This window comes from Triturus cristatus, chromosome 8 (assembly GCF_964204655.1).
Source record: "Triturus cristatus chromosome 8, aTriCri1.1, whole genome shotgun sequence".
Lineage (NCBI taxonomy): Eukaryota > Metazoa > Chordata > Amphibia > Caudata > Salamandridae > Triturus > Triturus cristatus.
The window spans coordinates 207,674,007-207,700,914 of NC_140591.1; the positions used below are offsets into that span (position 1 = coordinate 207,674,007).

Consider the following 26,908-nt stretch of genomic DNA (forward strand, 5'->3'; position numbering starts at 1 on the left):
ATCGTATAGATGAGATGGTATGTATTATTAAATATTGAAGATCCCATGACAGAGAACACATGCGTAAAAAGTATATCAATAAGATGTAATTTATATTTCTAGGACTGTGAGAGGGGTGAGACAGCAGAAACAGACAGGTAGTGGTTCAATGGAAAATGTACATTTATGCAAGACCATTAGAGATTGGTGCAACAAGCGCTCTCCGCTATAAAGCAGAAAAAGTGGAGGTTATGACCTAGTACTAGATTAGCATAGAAATATTGCCACTGCAGCAAACATGAAAGGGAATATACCATTGGGTCCAGTCATGGGCTACACAGAGTGTAATCCCAAGAACAAAGACAACACATTGAGACATGGTAATGAGAAAGAAAATGGTTCACAGCTCAGGTATATGATCAAAGAGCCGGGATTCACAGAGGATTGTACTCCAGATATTGTGCTGCTAATCCCAAAATGCAGGAAAGTATCCAGGAGAGTATCCCGTGGATATAAAACTATTTTATATTAATGGGTTTCGAACTTGAAGCATGCTCTAGTAAAACATTCAACTGTACTTTTGAACTGTTACTAGATGTCAGGCGAGAATGCGTGACCAAGCAAGATGGCTGAGTAGTCGCTATCTATAACGGCTTCCACGGGCACAAATGAAATCCAGCACAGTCCTGGGTCCGAGGAATTAATCAACCCCCTCTGGGCTCCCTGTCTGAAGTGGGGAGGAGTTGCCATCGGGGCCTGAGAGACGCGACCGAGGACTGGGAGCAGCTCGCTAGAAGGCGTGGTGAATGGACGGGCGAGATGGGGTCCAGCCACCCCGGGTGCCCATTGCTGCGCAGAGGCCGAGCGCAGATAGGGAGGCATCCTGGACAGCATCCGGACGGATCATTAGAGCCCAACCCGGAGAATGCCCTGGATGATTGAGCCCAGGCTGGTGACCAGGAGTGAGTCATGTTCCAACCCCTGTCACAGCGGGGGCTGCGGATCAAGGACATCGACCTGCTAAAGCTCCACAGGGTATGGAGTAAGACACCTTCTGTTCTCAGTGCCCCAGGTGAGGTGTACTGCCTGCAGCAGCTGTGAATCTGACTGCCCCACGACGATCATAACGAACGAATGGATCCTGCTACGGGGCCTGCTCCTGTGCTGGGAAGGTGGAGAACAAACAGGTAGCAGGGTGTCAATGGCTTTAACTGACCTGGACAGGTACACCTGTCTGCCCTTGTGGAATGGGGCTGGGGGTGGAAAGTTGATCCCTGGCCCTGGAATTGCTTCTACATGCTCAGAAAGCTTGGGTAGCTGCTGGTGGGCTGGGGTGATCTCTTGCCATTGGATTACAAAGTCACTGACCTGATTAGTGTATGTGGAGCCCAGCCTGTGGCCTTTGGGAAGTGGCTGAATGCGACTGGGCCCACACTTGGTGGGTCTGCCAGACATTTGAGATGGGGAAGAACAAACTTGCCAAATCAGTGCAGCGCAATAAAATTGACAATTCTACCCACCCCCTGCAGGCGGGCACTGTGGAGGAACAGCCCCAGAAGGCACCATGCTTGTAGACCTCCTGGCAGAGATAAGGGGATCCTGCGAGCCCATATTTGTCAAAATTGATACAGTGGCCATCGAGGTAAACTTCCTTAGGGCAGAGTTACAGACGTCGAAGGGAAAGTCAAGGAACTGCAGCAGGATGTGGCAGACCTAAAGAAGGAGGTTGCTATCCTTCAGTCTCAATCATCAAGAATTGAGGAGCAGATTGAAGACTCGGAAGGGGTCATGCTGGAATAACTTGAGATTTGTAGGGTTCCCAGAGCATGTTGAAGGGCAATCTACTGAGTTATACTTGGAGGACTGACTTACAAACTCTTTTCAGCCTAAGAAACTTTCAAAGTGTTTCACAATTGAAAGAGCTCATTGGGCACTGGCTCCAATGTCCTGGTCTGGGGCACCTCCACGGGCCATCATTGCTCATCTCTTTAACTATAGGGACCGCAATACCATCCTTCAGCATGTTAGGGTACATGGGTCCCTGCAGTTTAAAGGGAGGAATATCCTGGTGTTCCCAGACTACAACCGCAAAGTGCACTTTCTTCGGAAAGACTACACGTCGATAAAAAAACAGAGGCTGCGTAAGTTGAACCTTCGCTACAGTCTGATGTTGCGGGCTAAACTTCGGGTCCAATATAATGGAAAGGCATTCTTCTTCGCCACCCCTGGGGAGGCCAGTGACTGGTGGACACACTTAGTGGTACAAAACAAAAACAGCTTTCAGGCAATAGGCCCTCTGGTAGGGGTTCTAGCTGGAAGTCAGCACGCCCAAGGAGGCACTCTGTAAGGTTTGAAGGCCATGAATGGAGAACGGTAAACGGGCACAATTGAGGTCTGTACGGGTGGCACACTGGAAGACTCCAACTTTGTACCTGAGAAACTTTCCTGTACAGAAGGTGTGAGCGAGACTCTCTGAAGAATAGCAGGGACCTAGGCTAAAAGGGGAGGGGGCACACTGGGACAGTGCCCTAACCCTGCTCCTGACAAACCTGAACTGGGGTGGTGCACAGTGTGCACCGTGAACTGGTGCTTGCGGTGGTTGGACAAAGTTTTTTTTTTAAATTAATTAATTTTTAAACCTGTATTAACTATTTTAGCAATAAATACATACATTAGTGCGCACAACATATACAAAGATACTCTGCGTACATTACAAAGAAGCATATAAGTACAGTAGTATAGTTATAAACACAGTATGTTTTTTACACCGTACCATATCAGCAGCAGAACCTGAGTGTGCGACTAATAAGCCACATCCACAAGGACAAGGAGCAGCCACGCCCAGTTCTTACTTCCCAGCACACCCTTCCTGACTCAGTCTATAATGACTCTATTGTAATAACCTTGCTTGTCGTGTGTGTTGTAATGACACAGGCATGCGAGTGCGTGGTGTGCGGGCAGTCGGGTAGGTTAGTGCTCTAAGGGTTTGGGGGGTCCTCTCTCTGTACAGCAGAGGTCCTGGTAATGGTGTCTAATTGTCGAAGATACGCGCTGAATGGCTCCCGGAGCGGATGGGATCTCAGTGGCATCAGTTTCCAATAGTTATCCAGTTGCTCGTGAAAATATGGAGCCAATCCCGCACCCTTGGAACCCGAAATCGTCCTCAGTTCATTGCAACCCTACGCTTCGCAAGCAGCAACATCAGTGCGACTAACCTTCGGATCGCACGGTCCACCTCCGCCACATAACCCAGCAGTCCCAACAGCGGGGAAGGGTTCAATGATGCGTTGATCATGGTTTCGATGATGTGAAATATCTCTCCCCAATATTTTGCGATGGCTGGGCAATCCCATGCTAAGTGTACAAAATCTGCCTCAGGTGAACAACATCTCCTGCAGTGAGAGTCTGGGGTGAGTCCCATGCGGCATGTTTGTACCGGTGTTCTATAGATGCGATTTAAAATTTTAAATGAATCAGCCGCAACCTACAGTTGGGCTATAGAGATTCCAACTGGTGGCAACAGAATCCCAACTGTTTGTCTGTGAGGGGCGGTCAGCATCCCATGCTTCGCGGGCGGGTGTGAGCGCTGCAGGCATTGACTGTTGCATGCGATTATATAGTGAAGTGATTAATTTCCGTGCCCTGTTGGTCGTGTAAACGTATTCCAGCGCTGCGAGGGCCTGTAGGGGTTTCGAGAACATTTCAAACAGCTCTCTACAGGTCGCGCACAGGGGAGTGTTTCTAGTGAGGTCTGGATCTGGAGGAGCTAGGAACATGTCGTTTGGAAATAGATCAGCATAAGTATCTATGCCAAGTTTACGGGCTCGGGTACATGCGCCACTATCTGAAAGCAGCGGCAGCTCAGGGTGCCTAGTCACCGGAACCGATGGGGCGTACAGGCGCGTGTGACCTGCGTGCTGCGCCAGACCCCTTCATGCCCACCTTAAGAACTGCGGAGTGTCGATCCCAGGGCCTGGACGTATATATGGGAGAAACAGGGCAGTCGATATGGGGCATGGTGAGATCTCGTCTATCTCCACCGCTACGCAAGGCTGAAACGGTGTGGGATTTGTCCAATAATGCAAAAATTGTGCCTGTGCGCACAAAGTGTAGAGCCGCAAGTCCGGTGCTCCCATCCCGCTCTGTGCCTGTGGCAGTGTGAGAAGTTCGTATTTGACGCAGGGTTGCTTCCCGGACTAGATTAATGTTATGAGGTTAGATCTAAGTCTATTAAAAAAGGCTTTTGTGATTGGGATGGGGATATTAATAAACATGTAAAGAAATCTAGGGTGTATTACCACCTTAGCGATGTCGATCCGCCCTGCCAGGGATAGCGGGAGTTTGGTCAAAATTGGAATACATTCTTCCAGCCAAACCACTGCGTTGCCCAGATTGGCCCTCCATATTTCCTCACTGAACTGGGAAGGGGTCCGACGTCTGACCATTCATGCGTATACGGTAGAAGGTAGTGTGTAAAATAGACAGATTTGTGCGAGAAAAATGTTGCCCAGGCCCATTCTGCCAAGCAGCAGAAACATGTACCTCCATTCCAGCATGTCAAACGCTTTTGTGGCGTCAAGCAATGCTGCCTCAGCTGGAAGGTGAGGGCTTAGGTGGTGCATCACCGAGAACATAGCCCGGAGATTGTGTGATGTCGAACGCCCGAGGATAAATACCGATTAGTCAGATCTAATCATTACCGGTAGCAGGAGTTGGAGTCTGTTCGCCAGACCCTTGGCAAATAATTTTTTGTCGATATTTATGAGTGATAACAGCCTGTATGAGTCGCAGCTGTGGGCCGGTTTATCTGGTTTGAGAAGTGTAAATATTACGGCCTCGCGCATCTAGGGAGGGAAGCTGGCCCACCTCCAGGGTGTCGAGGTAGATGTCCAGAAGCCTGGGTGCCAAGAGATAGGAGTATTCTTCTTTATAGAATGCTGCTGGGAACCCATCCAGCCCCAGGGCCTTATCTGGGGAGAGTCCAGCGTTTGCCTGCTGAACTTCCTCCAAAGTGATCAGGAAGTCTAGGAAGTCCCTGTGGGAGTTTGATAGCCATACCAGTTCGATTTCATCGAAGTATTTTTGCAGGTCAGGGGCGGGCAGCCTGAGCAGTGGAGTACAGTTCAGCATAGAATTCTACCATTATCTGCATTAATTCTGTTGCGGCGGTATGTCACTGACCTTCCGTGTCTAACAACTCAGCAATGTAGGACGTGGCATGTGGCTTTTGGTGTAATCTGGCTAGTGTTTTACCAGGGCGATCCCCCTTCCCATATCTGCATGTTTGGGTCTCTTTGCCCAGAAATAGGGTCTCCCTGATGGCCTCCTCTTGGTATTCAGATAGTTTCTCGCGCCATAACGGTAGCCTCCCCGGAGATGTGGAAACAGGCCTCCAATATAGAAATGTCTTTCTCGAGCACCTTGAGCGTTGTACGAATAGATCTCAAAACACCATGCTTTTTGGCCAGACATTCGCCCCGATTCACCGCCTTGAAGGCGTCCCAAAGCATAGCAGGTGAATTACCCAAGCCTGTGTTTTGGTCAAAATAGGTTTGAATTGCCGTGCGGACATCTTCCCTGAAGGCAGAGTCCCTTAGCGCTCCAGAGGGTAAGCGCCAGGAAAACGCTCTTGAGGGGGTGCCTGGTGCATGTATGATTAGCTGTAAGGGGCGTGATCTGAGAGTGTATGTGGTAGGTGAGCGGCCACCGGTTGCCATAATAGAAGATACCTTGTTATCAACCAGTAGTCTATCCTGGACCATGCGTTATGCTGCAAGGCAAGGAGAAACATGTGCCCGCGCGGGTGTTGGGATGGGTGCGCCTCCAAACATCCACCAGGTGGTTGTCTTTAATGATGGTGTTTTAGACACGAACGGCCTGTGGGTGTGGGCGTCTAGAGCTGCCCTCCCTGTCCATGGTATTCAGTAATAGGAAATTATAGTCACCCCACCAGATCACAGTCTGTGAGCCGATGTTAGAGATCTGGTGCCAGACCTTGGTGAAGAAGTCAAGGTCGTCACCATTGGGGTCATTAATTGTCGAAAGTGTGACCGGGTGATTATAGTGTGTGCCCGCCAAAATAAGGTAGCGCCCTTCGGTGTTACTGATGCATTGTGTTTTAACCCAGGACAAGCCCCTGCGGATAAGAATGCATGTACCTCTAGCGTACTTAGAGTAAGTAGCTGAGTATGTGATGCCCCATCCTCTTGTGAGCAACAGGGGGAGAGCTCGGCCGGACAAGTGCGTCTCTTGAAGAAGACAAATGTCAATATGGTGCCTATGAAGATAGGCGTGCACCAGGCATGTTTTTCTGTTACCATTAAGGCCCCTGACATTCCATGGTATTATCTTTACCGAGGCTGGGCTACTCATGTGTACATCTAAAGTACATGGTGCATTTAAAGGGCGCGTGGTATTCGGAGTGTAGGATATCACTTCTGGTGTGTGTGTACACACAGTCTTTGGTGTAACGTGTGTCAGTGCACGGTATCGTGATAGCCATATCATAGTTTGGCAACACAACTTCAAAAACAACAGTAAACACCCCATGCCCGCTCCCCCTCCCACACTAACCCCCCCCAATCAGGTTGAGAAAAACCCTCCCGCCCCCACCTCTGAAACATATGGGAATCATCCCTGGGGGTCGTGGGATTGCCACTTAAAACTAACCCGCTTGAGTGGCAGAGTATAAATATACAAGTAAGGGAGCCCAAATCGTAAAAGGATCAATTACAGCAAGCTACAGGAGCCCTCGAGTTAGCTCGGAAGTAATCAGTGGTTCAACTCTTTAGAAACTAGAGCCAATACTAGGCAGCCATTTAAGGCGTTTATGTCCGCCCAAGCCAGGCAATGTCTGCATCTACATGAAGGGAGAACAATAGGTGGTACGCTTTGTTAATCATGGTCACTCAACCGGGCTTCGGTCTTGGCGTGCAAGGGTGTGGATTGCTCTGGTTTGGACTGTACCCGTTTCTTGGCAAACTTAAGAGCCTGCTTCAGGTCTGGGAAGTGGTGGGTTTTCCCCTCTTGCACTATGCGCCGTTTGGCAGGATACAGCATGGCATATTTCAGGTTCGCCTGTTATAGCAATCTTTTGGCTGGTAGGAACTCGTGTCTGGCTGCTTGTACCACTATGGTAAAGTCAGGGAAAAATGATATACAGTCGCCCTTATGTTGGATTGGGCCCTTTTCACTGGCCAAGCGGAGAACCGTGTCCCGGTCCCTGTAGTTTAGTAGCCAGGCCACTACTGGCTGAGGCTGCGCTCCTGGGGGTGGGCGTGGGCCCAGTGCCCTGTGGGCTCTCTCAACGATAAAAACCGTGGACAGCTCCGCATCAAAGAGGTCGCGTAGTAGTGTTTCGACAAAGTCCTCCATGAGCGAAATGGCGGTGGACTCTGGCAGTCTAATAATGCAAAGGTTGTTTTTCCTTGAGTGCACTTCGATGTCCTAATTTTTCTGTTTTATGAGTTCCATGACCTTATCCATGCGTAGGAGATGTTCAGATGTGGCGGCTTGAGCATCATCCCATTCACTCACTCTTGTTTCCAGATGATCCAGACGGGAGTCATGCGCGTCCACCCTTGTCTTCATCTTGTCTAGGCGCACCGTGAGGATGTCCAGCTTAGCATCAATGGTTTTTAGGCTGGATTTGACTATCAGCATGATCTCTTTGAGGTCTTGGTCTTGGTCACTGGGTTTCCCTGGAGTGTGGGAGGTGGTCGCGGCCTCCTCCTCAGCTTCCATCTGCTTAGTGGTGAGTTTATTCTCGAAGAGAAGCTTCGACTGGCGTCCATCTGGCTTCCCCATGTTGTGGGGGTATGGTTGCTGCCTGTAGGCCCCTCGAACTGTGGGGAGTGAGAACGGGAGGAAGACTGGCGTGTGGTGTGTTCTCCCTCAACCGAGACAGCAACGCTTGCCAGTGCTTGATTGGATCGCAGTGGTCAATGGCTTCGCCAGCTTCCCTCACCTACTTACTGGATGTCTGGTTCCCCCCTCATATGTCCATGGCGGCAGTGAGGGATGAGAAGGCCTTTGTTTGCACCAGCTATCTGTTGATACTTCCAAGATGGCCACCCATTCAGGTTATGGTGAGGGCTATGGCGCTGACACCCCGTGGCTCCAGGCGGCGTGTAGCCCCAGTTGGCACCGTTTGCATGCAGATCAAGGTTAAGTAATCTCCCACAGTTTGTATTTCATGTCCCTGGGAGCTGGTATGTCACTCGCTGGTGCTACCCAGCGGGCCACCCGGATACTACCAGGCAAACAGAAAGAGGGGAAGGGGAGGTTCATATATTGCCTGGTGCTGTCCAGCAATATCTGTGGTGGCCGGGGGGTGGTGGGTAGGGAAGAGAAGACCAGGAGTGAGCGAGGAGGGCACTTGCAGCCCGACCTCCGGTCTGATAGTGCGCTAGCTACAGTGCCATAGTCTTTGTCCTGTCCTATGTAAGCCGCTCAGGCCGCGCAAGAAATAGGCGGACAGTGGCTACGCGCCCCCTCCCGAGTGGAAGCCGTTGCCTTCTCCCCTCCGTTTGCCTCCAGGCTGCCACCTAATCCAAGAGCAGGAAAGTGGCTGTGAGGTGCCCACCGGGCGACCGCGATACCTTCCACTTTGCTCCATCAGCTGCCTGGGGAGTGTACATGTCCGTATCCCCATGCTCCGACTGGGGTCCCATCTCTTCAGAATGCTTCTGCGGCGGTGGCTTCCCTGCGATGCGCCCTCTCACGCCGAGGCTCGAGCAGTGCTCGCACCCCTGCGGCTTAGGAGCTGAATCTCCATTGCTGTGGCACTCGTCTGGGCACCTGGTCTCTGTCTGCCGCCAGCAGCAGGGAGTCGGTCACTGGATCAGCGCCCGCCGGGCCTGGGCATCGCAGGTACGGCTAGGGCACCGATGGGGTTCTGCTGCAGAAGCTTCGGCATGCCACCGCGCCCAGGCCCCAGCCCTCCACGGAGCTCGCTAGGAGCCAACAGCCCACGCAGCTCAGGGGCGCTCCCAAACTCGTGTGAGCGCTTCTCCTCCGGGCAGGCGGCTCCGGTGTCATGAGCCAAGGCGATTGTGCTCCACATCGTCGCTGGATAGGCTCTTGAAACAGGTAGTTGACAAGGATTTTGTGCTCGGCCGACAGAGCTCGCAAACTATGCACCGTTGGACATAGTTGATTACCAGGGTGGTGCTATTTGCTGTGGTTTGGCTGGCTCCTGTGGTACAACTGCAATGATTTATGGACTGCAATGGTATATGCTCAATGTGGGACGAATAGGGGAAAATACTTTATTACTTACCTGCAACATAGATGCACATAGAATTTAGCCAATTGTGGACGGGCAGTTTTGTGCGCCCTTCTGGCTTTGACACTCCCGCTGGATGGTACGCTCTCTGCGAGTTACTCCTGTGGAGGTTGAGGCCCAGGCCTCTGTGGAGTGGATGGGGCAGTGGATGCTACTTATCAGCCTGTTAGTTGTGGGCCAGAGTTGTTTGGGTTCACTGTCTGAAGTTAGGGGGGGAGTTTCTGGGGTTCTTGATGATGTTTGTTGTTGAGTTTCGGGGTACTGGAATTGCTCTAATGTGGAGGACTTTTTCCTACATGTATAGACTTGTATGGCTTTGGGAAAGGCTGAGAGCATGCATGGAGATTGGTGCAAAATGGACTATGACACCTAATATCAAATGGAACCGAAGTGGAAGTTCCTAACATGGCACGTCCACGGCTTGGGTCAGATGACCAAAAGGCATTGAGTGTATTATTATTTGAGCTGCTACAGGATCTCAGTGGCCTTTCTCCAGGAGACGCGCATATGGATTGTATAAGACATCTGGGATGGAGACGGAGGGGACAAATATTTGCGACCTTCTATTCTAGCTTTGCACAGGTGATCTTGATTTGGGTGGCACCAGGGACTCCATTTTGCACCAGAGAGGTGAAAGTGGACACTGAGGGAAGGTATGTGATTCTATTCGGGATCCTTGATGCTAGACAGATATGTTTCATGAGCATATACACATCTAATGTAGATGATGCCAGTTTTAATTGGACAGTGATGAAAGCAGCTGCTGATTACTTGGGTATAGAGGAACTGTTGTTTGTTTGTGGATCTAAATTGTGAGTTGGACGGCACTGCGGATCGCTCTCCACTGAAGACAGACACTATGCTTGCCATGACAAGTTCCCTTCGGTAGTTCATGGGAGGACTGGGGTTGCAGGATGTCTGTCACCCCAAGACTGGATCTATTTGTGTTACACTCCAGTGACAGGGCCACATGGTAGCTTGGATTATTGTTTGGTGTCCATTAGTATGGTACATAATGTGGCAGATATAACTTATTTGGTGCAATATTTATTAGACCATTCCCTATTGTTGATCACCTACAGTGTGGGTACGAGGACCCCAGAAGGTCCTGCTGTGGAAAATGAGGATGAAGGCATTGTCTGACCCGTTTTTTGCTCACACCGTTTCAGAAGTACTGGACCATTTTTTAAATGAGAACTGGAAAAGTACTGCTCACAGATCCACTGAATGGGTTGCCATGAAGGTGGTTTTACCTGGGGAGTGTATGGCGGCAGTTTATGGCGTTAAGCAACAACTCCTGCAGACACTGGATTTGCAGGAGAAGCGTTTAGGTACCCTGGAGGGATGTAGTTGCACAACCGGGAAGGTTGCTGGAATGGAAGGAGTGTAAGAGGGAATTATCAGAGACTTGGGACCATCTGGATACGTTTGTTCATACCAACCATGTACAGATACTCCATGCGGAGGGAGACAAAGCAGGTAAGGTGTTTGCCACTCTCCTAAAAAACAAGGTCCAGAGGGTTTCCTTTACTGGGGTGAGGGACGTGTAAGGGAAGGATTTGTATACACAACAAGGCATCACATAGTTATTTGCACCAAATTTGCAGAAGGTGTATGCTGCACAAACCGGGGGCCCTGCTGGGGAGCGACAGCTTACTTGTTCGGTCTGTCATTGGCCCGTCTCCCAGGTGAGGGTCGGGAGCAGTTGGACGCTCCTATCATCAAGGAAGAAATTGTAACAGTGATCAGAGCCTTGAAGACTCCTGGCTGAGCTATATCAGAAAGAAGCGTGGGTGTTTACAGATGGTTTATTAGCAGGTTACAATGAAGCCCATGACTGTGATGTATTTCCAAGTCGAAGAAGGGAGGCACTCATATTAATGCTGCCTAAACCTGATAAGGATGTTAAGGAGGTTTAATCCTATCACTCTCTCTCGATGCTGAATGTCAAAGTAAAGATCCATAGTAAGATTCTGGCATCCAGATTGCTGTAATATCTTCTGACCTTGATTCACGAAGATCAATGCGGCTTGATACCCTGCCGGAATACATTGTGTAACTTATGACATCTTTCTCTAATCTTGCACACCCCACTCCTGTCGGACAACTTGTATTCCTTGACACTGCTTGACACAGAGCAGGCGTTCAACTCTATCGCCTGAGAATTTCTTCGGCAGGTGTTAAGGAATTGGGTTTCGGCGATTCCTTTATCTGATGAGTAAAGCTACTATAAAGTGGCACAATGGCGCGGGTACGCATCAGAATAACGGTGTTGCAGCGCTTCTCACTACACAAGGGACCAGGCTAGGCTGCCTACTGTTACCACTACTCCTTGCATTGCCAATGGAGTTGCTGGCATGCAGGTTGAGGCCAGTTTTGCTTGACTAGGACGTAGATATAGGGGCAGACAAACACATGGTATCCTTGTGCAGGGATGACGCTCTGGTGTATTTGCGTCAATCTGAATATTCTGTCCCTATTATGTTGGCTAACCTGTTGGAGCTTGGGGAGATATGAAGACTCTATGTGAACTGGGCTAAATCCAAATTATTCCCATTGAGGGCTCTGGGCGAGGTTCCATAACAGAGACTCCCGAATGTGGGTCTCCCGTGGGAAAGTTCCAGCGTTAGATACCTTGCGATCAGAATAACTAGGGATGCTTAGTCATTCACTACCCTAAAAACAGGCAGAGTAATAGATGGCTTGAAACCATCGGTGTAATTTTGGAACACTTTCAATACTCCGGATGGGTGAGAAAGCATTGGTCAAATTGATTATCATACCTTGTTGTTTATATATCTTCCAGGGTACCATGTATGCTATCCCTAGAAGGTTGTTGTTGAAATAGATAAAACGGATCGTAAAATTGCTGTGGGCAACCGGGAGGAAGTGGGTGGGCCTGGCCACAGACAAACCGACTTGGAAACAGGGGGGAATGAAGAAGCCATGCATGGAGCTTTATTACCTGGCTGCCCAGTTGCAACATGAGCTACGTTGGCTGGATGGAGGAAACTGGGAGAAACGGTTCCTGGAGGGTTCATATGGGGAGGTATCCCTGCCTGAGCTCGTGATGATGGGGAAGGGTGTCCCTAGCTCCGTGCCATACGTGGTTGGTCAGGTGTATCGGATATATAGCCGAGGGTAGTCAGGCAAGTGCAGTGACACACACCGTATGGACTGGAAATGTGTATTTGCACCAGAAGTGTGTATTTGGATATTGAGCCCCTTCGCAAATATCACACAAATACTGTCCATTGATTAATGGCAGGCTCAGGGTTGTGAGTCTCTCCGGGACTGGTCCCCAACCTGTCAAGACACTGCCACATCTCCCAGCACCTGCGCACACTCCACTGGCTCCCCTTTGAAGCGAGAGTCACCTTCAAGATGCTAACCCACGCTCCCAAGGCCCTCCACGACACCGGACCAGCATACCTGAATAGCAGACTCAAATTCCACGCACCCCAAAGGACCGTACGATCAGCCCAGCTCTCCTATGCCGTGGTCCTCCGTACCAGAAAGACCGGATCGGGAGTCCGCTCCTTCTCCTTCCGCGCGGTCAGAGCCTGGAACGAACTTCCACTCCACCTCAGACAGATAACATCGCTCCCCATCTTCGCAAGAAACCTCAAAACCTGGCTCTTCGACGGACCCCCTCCTTGATGGACTGAAACCTGCAAACCCCCCCACCCCCCACACCCCCCAGAGCCTTGAAACCCTTACGGGTGAGTAGTCGCGCTTAACAAACACCTGATTTGATTTTGACCTATACCTCAATGACAGATTTGTTACACTGGCAGAAGCAATGAACACCTTTAACTTGAGACCGGGGCAGTTCTTACAATTCACTAAGACTTCAGCTACAGCAAGGGGAATTTGGCCAACATTGCCAGAGGTATCTCCGGAATCACAGACGCTAGTTAATTTTCTTAATATGGCTTGTGGAAGGAAGTTGATTTCTGACATTTACAGGGCCCTTTTGGAGGACTCTCTGTCACACACTCTGATGATACAGGGTAGTTGGCATGAGACCCTGGTAGACCCTCTAACAGATACAGAATGAGGGGCTATACACAAGGGCATGAAGGAGACCTCCACTCACGCAAGATTCAAATAATACAGTATAATGTTGTGCTCCAGGAGAATGTATCTCCTAAATCGCTGCATGCTATTTAACCAGAGAAGAGCGTCCTCCTGTCCACGTTGTTTAATGGCTGGAGCTAATTTTCTACACATGGTCTGGGGGTGTCCTGCAACTGATGATTACTGGCAGAAAGTGCTTACTAGGCTAAATGGGGCCACAGGTTGGAACATCACCAAAAATAACAGACCGTGCTTGCTTGGTCTGGTCCCGCAACACAAAAAAAAAAGTAGTCAGAAATTCATACTACTGGGGTTGGTGTTTACTAAATGTAGGATATCAATCTGATAGATCTCCCCTGGCCGGCCGCTGCTGGATGACTGGCTGAGAGATATGGCAGAGTGGGTTGTGGCAGAAGGAAGTCATATGTGGAAACCCAGCAGAGAAACGTGTACAGATGATTTGCAGCCATGGGTGGCGATGCTCGCTGAGTTGCTTGAACTGCCCAATGCGAGGCCACTGTGAAGGTCATACAAGACAGCACCGGTATGATACAGGTACATTTGTTAAGACACCTGTGTGGGCGGGAGTGAGGTGGGATGGGGACGGGTGGTTGAGCTTTTGGTAGAATATTGCATGCATCTTTCCTCTAAACTGATTTAGATGATATTGGATGAAGTAGGTCATCTTGTCCAGCAATGGGGGGCGAGGGTGGTGGTTTTATTTTTTTATTGTGGTATGATCAATGTTGTAAATCTGTGTTCAAGAATATGACAAACACCAAGAAAAATGTATACAACCCTACAGACAAAATGTTATACACCTCCGCTACCTCTCAAATGATCAGCTCCATTAACTTTGCAGAGTTGGTATATAAAGTGCCACACTCTTCTCATGCATATCATAGATAGGCTTCATTCTACTATGTCATGGAACAACATAAATATTAAAAACACCTTTCTGAGAGACAAATAAGTAGATGCTACCAAAACAGGTGACAGATCTTAAATTACTATAAAAATGATTTGCTGACATTCAAGTGCTAGAACTGCACTTTACCTCTTCATTAGAATCATTTCTCCACATGACCAACTTATAACGGAAGTCTGATGGATCAAATATTGGTCTTTTTAAACTTCCTGGTGCAGAAATGTTGATATCTATCAAGTCACTGTCGGAATCTAAATGCACAGCTGTAGGTGGGCCGACCTGAGCTAAAAAGACAAAAAAATAAACCTTTAGATGAAAGCAAGTGCATTCAATATGATTAAAGGCATTTTCATGGTAAATATTGCAACTAAAGCACACATCCGCAAACATAATTAAAAAAGATCACTAAGCAAGTCAACTTTAAGTTCCAAACCTATGTTCTATATTTTGGATTCATGACAATTCATTATTTCCACTAGAAACACAATTTCCATCCATGTATTTTCTTCTGTTGGTGATCAAAGGGACATGTGCAGCCTATTAAAAATGAACATATTAAGGGTTACAAGAGAAATGCATCTTTGGAGAGACTACTTAGGAAGAACACATTTTCACTAGCATGATGAGAATTTTACCCTTTTATATCTTAGTACATAACATTCATAAAACAAGCCATTTTTGTGGTCTGGCTTGACTGCGCAGCGGTCGGCAGACAACTATGTGGGAAACACCAAGAGAGGAGCTTTGGCTCCGTCCATATGTTGGGAGAAAGGAGTAGATGTTTTGACTGGGCAGAAGTTGTGTACTTCCACAGAAAAGTGTTCTCCCTCCACAGAACTGTGATTGTTTTATTTATACACCTGCCTGAGCTTGGATTTTCAGGGACACAATGCTGCTATTAAAGTGTCTTAGATAACTAGAAATTTTACTGCGTGCTTTCAGCTTGTGGTAAAGCTTATACTCGATAGAGCAGAACTGAGTTGGTAATGGTGACAAGCCAAAGACCATGGCTGATGGCCTGTTCTGTGTATTATGACATGTTATGATAAAGGCATTAGGCTTGACATATTGTGAAAAGCATGTGCTAAAGTCAATATAGTTATTAAAGTGTGGATTGTTATTACTCTATATTAAAGCCTATTGATAGGGATTTTGTTGCTTGTAATCTCACAGATTACTGTAGTGTTGGCCTCCTATTCATACAAACCCTGGGGTTTTTCACTGTGATTCTTTTCAGGCACTTTTGAGTGGGGCTGTATGTTGTTTTACAAGCATTAATTTTTCTACACATTTATAATTTTATAACTGTATTCATTGTGCTTGTCCGTTTGCATACACTTGATTAGGCAAGTGTTGGGTAAGGTATAAAGTCAATGGTAAAGGGTAAATGCTTCATCGGTTCATTTGTAAAAGTCATGCTTTCAGACATTTGTTCTGTTTATTATTATAGCCTTATAGCCCACCGTAGCGGGTTATACCGGCCATTAAAGGCCTGCTCCAGTGTTAAAAGCCCAAGCCGAAGGTGAGGGCCTTTAACAAGGGAGTGGGACTTTAATGCCAGTATAGCCCAGGTATGGAGAGCTGTAGGGCTATTAGATCATTCCCACACTAGAGGGCAGAATGTTCTAACAAATAAAACAAAGCCCTCAAGGAGCCCGAGGGGATTGAATCTTTGTTCACAGCAACAGCTGAAGCACAACATTGAAATGTTGGCGCTTCTGCCTTCTACCGGGCCTTAGAAGCCCGGAGCACTCCATTGTTTTCAAGGGAGCTCCCAACATTCCAGTGTTCTAATTTTTTTGTATATCAAAGCCAGTAGGCCAAACCTACTTATTGTGAAAAGCACAGACTTTTAAGAATGGATTGTTATTACACTGTGCTAAAGCCTTCACATATTACCATAGTAGGCAAGGGGTTTGGGGTTGTGATTTATCCAAACAAACCGCAGGGATAGCAGATATGCACTACAATAATCCTTGCTAGGCTCTCTTTGGAGAGATAGTATTTAGCTTTGTCAACTGTAATTTTGTATACATTTGTACTTTTATGGAAGATTGCCTTGTAGAAAGCTTGCGCTCAGTGCAGTAGGCTCGAGTTGATTTAGGTTACATGCCAATGAAAGGATACAAGTTTGATTATTTATTATGAAAAGGTATGATTAAGGCAGTAGGGCTGGCATGCAAAAGTATACACGGGGATTGCTATTATTCTGAAATAAATCCTAAATATTGGGTTTTTATTACATGCTATCTTAAAAACTATTTTAGTAGTAAAGGTTTTTTAGTGTTGGTTACCCCCTCTGACAAACCATGTGTATAGCTGCCCGCTGTGAGAATCCTTGATAAGCCCTGTTTGAAGAGTATTTTAATATGCCAACTGTAATTTTGCAATCATTTGCAATTTTATGACTGTATGCCTGATAGTTGCCTTGTGGGAAACGTTATGCCCAGCACAGTAGCCTGAGTAGGTTATTGCAACAAACCGATGATAACGGCTATAAGCTTTGTTAGTGTGCAAGGAAATGTTAAGCCAAATGCCATAGGTCGGGCCTGTTTATTATGAAACGTTATAACATAGGCAGTAGGGATGGGTTATTTAGTATGAAAAGCATATGGAACATACAATAGGCCTCTCACAGTGGATTGCTGTCACACCATGTTACAGATGTATGTTGTTTTGTCAACTGTAATTGTATAAATATTTGTAATTTTACAACTGTGTGCATGATGGTGGCCAGTTTTTGCTCACTTGAGCAGGCCTGTGTTAAATACTGTGTCAAGTCATTGGTAAAGGCTAGAGGCCTTATCAATACACTGGTAACACTGGGAAAAGTTATGTTGGATTTATAGGTGTGATCTGTTTAAAAGGAAAAGCTACAAATTGTTATTATACAGTGCGTATTTTCTTGCATGAAATCTTGCAGATTACCTTATAGGCAAGGGTTTTGGTGCTGGTGACCCAAATGAGCCAACCATGGGGATAGACGATTTCACTATGGTAATCCTTATGAGGCTGCATTAGTAGGGATTTTTTATATTGTTTTGACAACTGTGTTGTGCACATATTTGTAATTAAATTTCGATCTACCCGATCGTTGCCTTATGGGAAGGCTATAATCAACATAGTAAGTTTGAGTTGCTTAAGGTGACAAGCCAATGGTTGGTTCACTAGGAAATAATATTTCGATGTCATAGGTCTGATGTATTTATTATGAAACGTCATGATAAATGCAGGAGGTCCGATATCTTGATTATAAAAAAGCATTATCTTAAAGTCAATAGGATTTTAAGGATGAATTGTTATTGCTCTGTATTAAAGCCTGCAGATACGTATTTTGTTAAATGAAATGTCAAATTACCTTTGTAGGGAAAGCTTTTGGTGTTGGTTACTGCCTCTGACAAAGCTTAGGTGGATAAGATAAGCAATGCAATCATTTTTGCTAGAATCTCTTCTTAGGAGTCTGCCAGGATCTCGTAACGAAGAAAAACTTTATGCATAAATATATATCCATACAGGTACATAGAGGGCTTTTGGTTCAGCTCTTTTCTGCAATTGGTCTGTTTTAATGTCATTTACTCTCTGATTCCTTCCATGATAGCATACTTCATGGGGTAATGGTTCAGTTCACATCAGTCATTGGCTCTCCTGCCCAGTGAATGATGACATTTTCTGTTCACATGTGTACATCCATCTGCAAAGGAGTGTGATTCAGTAACAGGGCTGGTTGACCAGTTCGTTAGTTTTCAATGTTCTCCTTTTAGAGTTCCCCTTTCATTTCTTTGTTTCTCCTCTTTTTATTTTAATATATCGTAAGACAATACTACAGCTCTCCCAGAAGTTCTAATGGGTCACTTGCTTGCTGCTCATTTCATCTGTAGCAAGCTGCATCCCATGTGGCCACTTCCTCTAAACCAGGAGACCTTTTTGGAATGCTGTTGTCCATTGTGAATCTTTGTTTTACAAGTTCAAGACGGCCAACACGTTGGTTCTAAATGTAAAAAGAACAATTGATGGACAGAATGCAGAACAATGTCATTCATTCACCCCAGTACAGAGATCTGGGCCTAATTCCATAGTTTTTTGCTCACCATTCCATTCCAGTTTGGACCCAGCCATTCCAGTTTGGACCCAGCCATATGCAAATCAGTCTTGACCCTGCACCCCAATGGGAACAGTCCAGCCCGAACTGCTAGTCCGGGTCCTCCCTGAACTGGAAACAAGCATCCTAGGACCGGTTTCGGGCTTTCAGTCCTCATCAGCCAGGATAGCTTGATTCCAGTGGCATGGAGAGCACAGGACCCACGTTTGGGCATACCCGTCCCACTTGGGTGACAAATGCAAAAAGAACAACTGATGGACAGAATGCAGAACAATGTCATACATTCACCCCAGTACATAGATCTGGGCCTAAATCCATAGTTTTTTGCTCACCATGCCATTTCAGTTTGGACCCAGCCATATGCAAATCAGTCTTGACCCTGCGCCCCAATGGGAACAGTCCAGCCCGAACTGCCAGGCCAGGTCCAAGCTATCCTGGCTAAAGAGGGGAAACCCCGAAACCGGTCCTAGGATGCTTGTTTCCGGTCCAGGAAGGACCTGGCTTAGCAGTTCGGGCTGGACTGTTCCCATGAGGCACATGGTCAAGACTGATTTGCATATGGCCAGGTCTAAAGTGGGGTGGCATGGTGAGCAAAAGAATGATGGATTTAACCCAGATCTCTTGACTGGGTGTGAATGTTTTGATTTGTTCTGCATTTCGTCCATCACTTGTGTGTCTTTTGGTTCTAAATGTGGCAGCCGTGCTGGAACTATTACAATACCTCTGCAAGACGTACATCCGCTGCTATATTTATTTTCATTATTACAAGCATATGCCTTCATGTTTAGACAGCAGCATGTTTTCTTTTTTCAACGTGTATTCTTTTAATTTATCGTGCATATGTTGTTAAGTTTGTGTGTGTTTTATTACGATTGTGTCAGAGGGTGAATGCAAGAATGAGCCACTGGGTTGATGAATGGATGCATGAGTGTAAAGATGAAAGGTGGAGTACACGTATGGTGACTTATTCAGTGCCTAAGCCCGTCACTGACCCAAAAGGCACTTTTATTCATAAACCAGACCTATTGGCACTGCCAATTATGTATTTATATGCAGCAAGAGTAAGAAGAATGAAACTGGTTTCCAAGATTAATTCAAGCGTTCCATCACCTTTTTGTTTTTATGAGTCACCTCATGTGTAGCGGGTATGCCCATATGTGGGTTACATGCCATTGGACTCGAGGTGCAACTCACTGAAGAATCCAAAATAGTATGAAACCGTTTCAGGACTGCTTGTGTTCCTGCTAGAAGGACCAGGCCTTTCAGTTTTGACTGGACCATTCCTATTGGAACAAGACCAAGTCTGATTTGCATATCGACGATCTTTGTCTAGATTATCAGTGACCCGGCTGAGGACCGAGCAACTACCAGTGGCTGAGGTTAATTCAAACATTCCATCCATCACTGTTTTTATTTTCAAGTGTGGTGCCTTAGTCGTATTGGGAGGCAAAATCAAGCCAAATACTGGTAACTAGCATCACAACAGATACTTTTCCTGCACCAGCGCCAAGAAACCAATCGGTCTACATGCGCTCTATTAGAATTTTTAACATAACATAACAGCAGTGGTGAACAATTACCGTCCCTAACTTAGCCACAAGTACCATGCTAAGGATTATGTTATCTTGTCCACTACATCAACATCTAACCAGAGGATGTAGAAATGTCCACAGTAGTGGACATTGTCAATCTGGTCACACCAACCAAACTATATAGTGAAGGAGGAGAATGATGATGGGGGGGATCTCCTTTTGGGCTAATGTTGACAAACGATGGAACTTACAAATACCAAACACTGATGCATGTCAGGTGTTATATGGAATCTGTGCAGTGCATTGATGTTCTCCTGAGATTGTGGATAAAAAAAACGTATGCATTTTGTTTTTAGGGTTATTTTCACTCGTTAGCCTTATAAGTACAATGAAGAAATGCTATATTTTAATAAATACTGACACATTCTTAAAAGAAATTCTGAAGATGCCCTCCTTTCACCTAAAAACCTCAATACAAAAATTTACACAAAAAGACAATTTCAGAAGTATAAGTATATTGCAGAGCTTAGATCGTCAAGCAGTTAGCTCGGGAATCACAGTGGTTCAGAGGCACTCCTTGTAACAAGAATTGCCTACTTCCCAACATAGTACTACACCTGGCAGCAGAAGGAGTATCTATATGGAACCTGCTGTGCCAAGCTCCTACTGGAGCACCAGAGTGCAGAAGAGTTTTTAAAATGTTTAAAATGAGCAGTTCTTAAATGCACACATCAGCTGAATGCTTCGTGTATTATTGACTTTGATCTGCTTGTCTTGTGATCATTAACTAACTTCATTTACATATACACTATGCTAATATTCTACTCCAAACACCATGTATTTTTCGATTTGTCCTTCAGTTACAAATTATTTTTCTTGCCGCCTAGAAGAAGGTTCACTTCTGGCATTTCTTACGCAATAACAGTTGCAGATGATAAGGGTGAGCAGCAGCGTTTGCTTTAAGCTTGAAGGGTGCCATGGTGTAAATCACTCCGGTAGAGATTATGTCCAAATGAGGCACAAAGTTTTTGACCACAAGTGGCATTTGACTATATACAAGTGTATATCTTTATTCATATTTCAGCCTTCAATAATGCACTAAAATTAAGTTTAGTCCCCGCCTCACAAGAAAATAGATCAACACTTGAACAGCAGCATGTAAATTTCGTAGGGGAGAGGGGTCTGGAAGGGCACCTCAGACAGGCTATGCTGCAAATGTTGTTCAACCTTGATGATGTAGTGAGCTCTTCTTATCGCTCAGTTCTGGTGGTGGATGTAGGTGAGAGTGCCTGTTCTTTGGAACCATCATGTTTGGTCGAGCAGAGAAATAAATGTCATCACAGGTTTCACCAGCACTCCACACTCCTGGTATTGATCCTCAAAATATGCATCTCAGCACAAATGTCAATGTACCACCTCTTCCCCCACTATCGCTGAAGTCTGGTGTCAACTATTGATGAGATGCAACCAATATTCCTGTACCTGGTATACCCTCTCTAGTGTGGCACAGATTCCACTTGAAGCAAAGGTTAATCATTTTTGTAGCTTGAAATGCAAAATTAAAACATAAGTGAAGTGATGCATGTCTTGACCTTTTTGTTGTGTCAATCCAATTGGATTCAAGCACATCTTATTTGAAATGTGGTGTCTTAGAAACATCCCATTATGCTCTCAATGTCCATTTCACATGGTGATAGCAGACATCCCATAGTATCACCATGACTAGTGGATTCAACTCACTTTTCTTCAGCCAATCAGGTACGAGTGCAGGGTATCAGCCCCCTTTTGCTAGAACCGTTCATAAGGGCTGGGGATGGTAACCCAGCATGTCTCCTTTGTTTAGTGATGCTGTGGCATTGCCATTTGCCACAGGTGTGTTTTTTAAACTGATGCATCCTTTCAGGCCGTAAGCGGACCTGTCCCAACTGGTCCCATGGAGAATTCTCTGAATCAGAACCAGGCATACAACACTATTGCTACAATGGCCAGCAGAAGGGAAGGGAAGAAAGGTATGTATGACAGGGACATGCAGCAGAACCAGGAGAATGCTATTTCTCTGCCCAAGCTGTCGAATCACAGCAACTCAAATTCTTGGGGCCTCACATGCTCTGCGGAACCCACAGCACGGTATACCGCATCCCCTCATTTGCATCTCATCCATGCTACTTACAAAGACTCTCAGATTCGAAAGAGGAACTAGGGGTTCCAAGCGTCTATTTAGTTTGGAGGCCTATTAGTCATCCTGCTTTATTGCGCTGAAGGTAAAAGGCTGTACCCCATGTTTATATAATTTGTGGCCATCTGTCCTTAGTTGGGTGACTGCACGGTGTGGGCCCTCACCTAAAAGATGTTATAACATTTTTCAAAATATGCAAAATGTATATATATTGTGTGAAAATTATTTTTGAATCATTAAGTCTTAACAGACAAACTATGAGGTCGCACTGGAAAGGAGCTACCTAGGTCACTTAAAAGTGTAAATAATACTAAAAATAGTTATGCTACATTTTCTTGTAATACGCCATTATTTTTAAAAATGCAATTTCTAGTTTTCTATTCAACTTCTCCTGCTAATTCACCCTCACAATCAGTGTCCCGCTAAAAAGCTATCCCTTCCCTTGTATTAGCGGAGCAATAAGTGAATGATGTCAATGTATTAGTGATATACAACATTGTTAGTAAGCGTATATTGTGAATGACACTTCCCTGATGTACCAAAAGTATAATTTTAAGTACTTCTGCTGGAAGTTTCGCTGAAGAAGAGTTGGTGCCAGTTCTAGAAGTCATTGTTTAAAAAATGCTTAATTTGTATTATACATCTCCAGGGGGCAGCTGCTGAAGAAAGCAAGTGGAAAAGTGCTCTTACCTTAAGAAATGGGTTAGTGCTAAATAATTGCATAGTTTCTAATTATATTGTTGTTGTTTTTGATACCATGCTGGATTTGCTTGTGCGATTTGTCTTAAAAACCTCAAAGATTCTGTCTTGCGTGAGATTTGGTTTACCATTTTCCTTGTAGGCAACGTTTCATGCTGTCAATGCTCTTTGTGAGTTTGATAATTTTTGCTTAAATTATGCCTTACAAGGGAATATAAAGTTTTATGATTTTGTATTTATCTGTACTTCTGTAATTGGGCCTTCATGATAATCCATGGATTTTTTAGCTATACCGCATTTTTTACAATTCTTTAATAAAAACCCTTTTTGTTCTATTTTGGTGCAGAACTCAGTCCTTTATATGTCTAATATTTAATTCTCTTTAACTCTGCTAAATCACATTTCTTCTGATGAGAAGTGACGTCTATAACCGCTAGATCAACTGGAGAGTCTGGAGCCAAATTATATTGGTTGAAAGTTGAGGTTGCTAAAATATTGGGGATGAGTTGTTTATTGGGGTTAGGTTCCCACACAGACATACTTTGGTTAGATGTCACTCTCAGCAGAGCACAGCACACTGCTGATCAGCAACTCATTTAGCAAATTTATGTAGACCACTTTCTGGTGGACTAAACATTTGAGTCTCCTTGGAAGGAAATCTATTGTGACCGGGTACATAGGAAAATGATGGACTCAGGAACGCAGAAAGACAGTGGGCTGTGCCCGAGATTTTGACACTAGAGTGTGACCCAAAAGTATCCTAAAATCATCAGCACCAAATTCTAGTTTTACAAATAGTGTGTGCTGGGGCATTAAATCAGCTAGAAGGACATCGTAAAATAAACTACTTTCTCATCCGTACATGGCATCTTACCATGACACATCACAAGTTCAATAGCCTGCAATTAACTACAACATAAAAATAAGTTGCTTATATAAATAACTTGACTGCTTGGAGGAGACAGGATCCGCAACTAGGTACCTGTGCAGGGGGCAATCTGTGACGAATGTGTGACTACAAGATCGCCCCCCCTCCACAGGGAAATTAACCCTCATAATTAGGGACGTATAAACAGATAAGGAAATTCCTATGGGTGAACCTAACCCAAAATGAGGATTCTGGTATTGTATACTCCGGCATGAGTGTGTGTGTGTATTCTAGTCAATAGGGAAAAATATAGGGACATTTAGGGTTCCCTATCGGTCCTGAAGAAAGCCACAGATCCCTAGAGGGCCACCCATGGCTGAAACATGTCGACTTAGAATGGACAGGAGTACCTAATTAGACTCATCTGTCCCTTTACTTCTTTAATCATCCATCCTCCACCACAAATAAAATGTTACGTATATACCTTGGCAGGAGCTAGGGATTTTCATTTAGACAACCCTCCCCTTGTTCCCACAACTACTCTTCTTAAAACACCTTGAAAAAGGGTCAGACCGCCACTAGAGAATTCTTTGTCATTTTTTGTGAGAGACTGTAGGCACACCACAGTAACCGGGCAGATACTGAGAACCATCCATGATTGAGGACTGCCTGACGAAGCAAGGGTGGTAGGCTCCCAAAAAGGTAGGCCTCTAGGGCACATGCGCTTTTTGTGTATATAATGACTTGACGCCAAATTACGGAGGTTCTGATGAAACAGCAACACACTGAAACTTCTCACAGATAAGCACACCAGGTTCACCAGTGGAAAAAGACATTCCTACTACCTCATTCAGGCATGCAAAAATTTAAAGTTAAAAACCAATAATATACACAGGGTTAATTTCTAACGCTACTGAAGGGTTTGAAGGCAAGTTTAGACATTATTTTCTGCTGCAATAAAGCCTTGGTATTTTGTGGCATAAAGAAAATAACTACTCTGAAGACAAATAACTGTTTCCTATAAACAGTCCAAATGCAAATAATTGGCTGCCAGAAATGGGGTACAGAAGAACCCCACTATAAAAGCAACTTACATCATGACAGAAAAGCATCAGGCATGTGAAAAGAAAATGGTCTTGAGGAGAACCCTTGAACCAGAAAAAAGAGCAGAAGTAATCTTGCTACCTATAAGGGGACTAGCTTTAGAAAGTGGGTGTTAAAAGTGAAATAAAGGTTACCTCGACCTTTAGAATGTGTCATGGGACAAGCGTATGCACCTGTAGGCATCCTTTAAAGCAAGGACACTGGAGGATTAGAAGATCGGGAAGGTAGTTTTTCAAATCCTAAGGGCACAATACTTAAAAAACAAACATACGCGGTTAGATTTTGAAACCAAAAGCACGATAAAGGACAGAGGAGAAACAATTTCTGGCTTTCCATGCTCACAAAATGAGTGTCAGTGACTGACATAACTCTCTGCTACAGACTAGCACAAAGAAAATCATTTGTGATGAAAAATGTCTCAACCAGGCAGCCGTTTAGTTGTAACAACCTTGTCCAATCTACAAAAGCAGAGCACTGTAAACCGGGAGACCTTGCAGTTACTATTAAAACCAGGGGCGGCTCCTCCATTTGAGCAGAGGAGTATTACCCCACCAGCTCCAGAGCTGAAAAATAAAATGGTAATAAAGTTTATTACCATTTTATTTTTTCAGCAACCCGTCCCGAACTAATAGTTTGGGGTGGGCCAGTGCTGCCGAGTGGCAGCAGCAGGGAGCTGGGCACTTTAAGATGTGGATGCCTGTTTGACCGGCCGTCTTGGACGGCCAGCCAGACATGCGCTTTTTAAACTTCTCTAACCTAGCTGTCGTAGACAGCTGGGTTAGAGAAAGCGCAGGCACCAGTGCTCTTGAGAGCGCTGAGTAAGACCACTACTGCCAATCCTGGCGCTGCTCTCATGCGTTGAGAACAGCACCAGGATTGGGTAGTTTTCTGGTTCCGGAGTAGACACTCGACGGAGAAGGACATCGCGCTTATTATTTTTTTTCTTCAAGCCTCCCAAACCCCCGGCAACACCACCCTTGGAATATGCTAGCCACCACTGATTAAAACTGCCTTTTTGTAGATTATTACCCTCAGCCTACCAATTGTAAATGCATAATCACTAGGGACGATAATCAATAGGGGGAGACTAGAAAGTCCCAGATCTACATTAAATTACCATACTGAAGAAGGTGTTGCTAAGAAGACATTTGACAGCACTGTACACAAAGGCAGGCTCGTTTCTTGCCTCTTCCTTGAATGGATTACAGGCAGTGGAAATAATTTACGTTCTATTTTAGCTGACAGATATGTGCCAGCGAAACGCGCAGAAATATTTATTGAAACTCTATAGGCAGTAAGTACAGGGTCACCCCAAAATGAGTCTTATTTAACACAAGTGCCTCCAAATTTCCATATATACTTGCTTCCATTGTGCATCTATGTACCTCCATGTACTTGGATCTGTGTGTCTGTTACTTTTCTCCTGAAAAAGCATATCCAATGCACTACCCTGTTTCTCACCCTGTACCTATATCAATATCTTTAATCTGCATATACTTACCTCCTTTATGCATCTATATACTTTCAATGTACTTATGGATCGATATATTTATCACTTTCTTCTAATTTAGCATTTCAAATGCACTACCCTAATTCTCAGCCTATACTTTCTCTCAATATATCTTCAAGCCCAACTTTCTGACTCATCTCAAACTTCTTTCTACTGCTGTTTCCAATGCACTACCCTATCTCCCACCCTATACATCTATCATTATATCCTCTCCACCCACTCTCTCATTTATCCCCAACCCCATACCGCAAATATGTTCCCCAAAATAACCCTTTCTTGACTCTCTCCTACTCTACACTTCTTGCATAATCTGACACCTATTTTACTATACCGATCCCCCAAAACAAACCTTTCTAAACTCTTCCCTCTGACTCTTCCCCTCCAAAAACCCTTTTTACTCATCCAAAAGCCTCTTCCTACTGCTATGACCTAATAAAAAAAATCCTTCACTCTTCTATTCCTCAACTATCCTTTTCAATAAAAATAACAGACTAACATGTTCACTTTTCTAATTTCATATTCCACTATACTAATTCACCACTAATCCTTTATGGGTTCCAGAGTACCGTGCTACTCGCCAAAAAAGCGTTTCAACACCTCATCAGGGTTACAAACGCTATATAAATTCAAACCGTTTCCCCTTTTTT

General features: G+C 45.3%; 1 protein-coding gene across 1 annotated transcript in view; it reads right to left on the minus strand.

The window, feature by feature from the left end:
- IFNAR1 (interferon alpha and beta receptor subunit 1) overlaps positions 1-26,908 on the minus strand; it is a 229,840-nt gene that overhangs the window by 137,014 nt on the left and 65,918 nt on the right. The window contains exon 4 of the mRNA XM_085621378.1: positions 14,403-14,557. Coding sequence (XP_085477504.1) covers positions 14,403-14,557 — 155 coding nt within the window. The remainder of the gene's footprint in view (positions 1-14,402; positions 14,558-26,908) is intronic.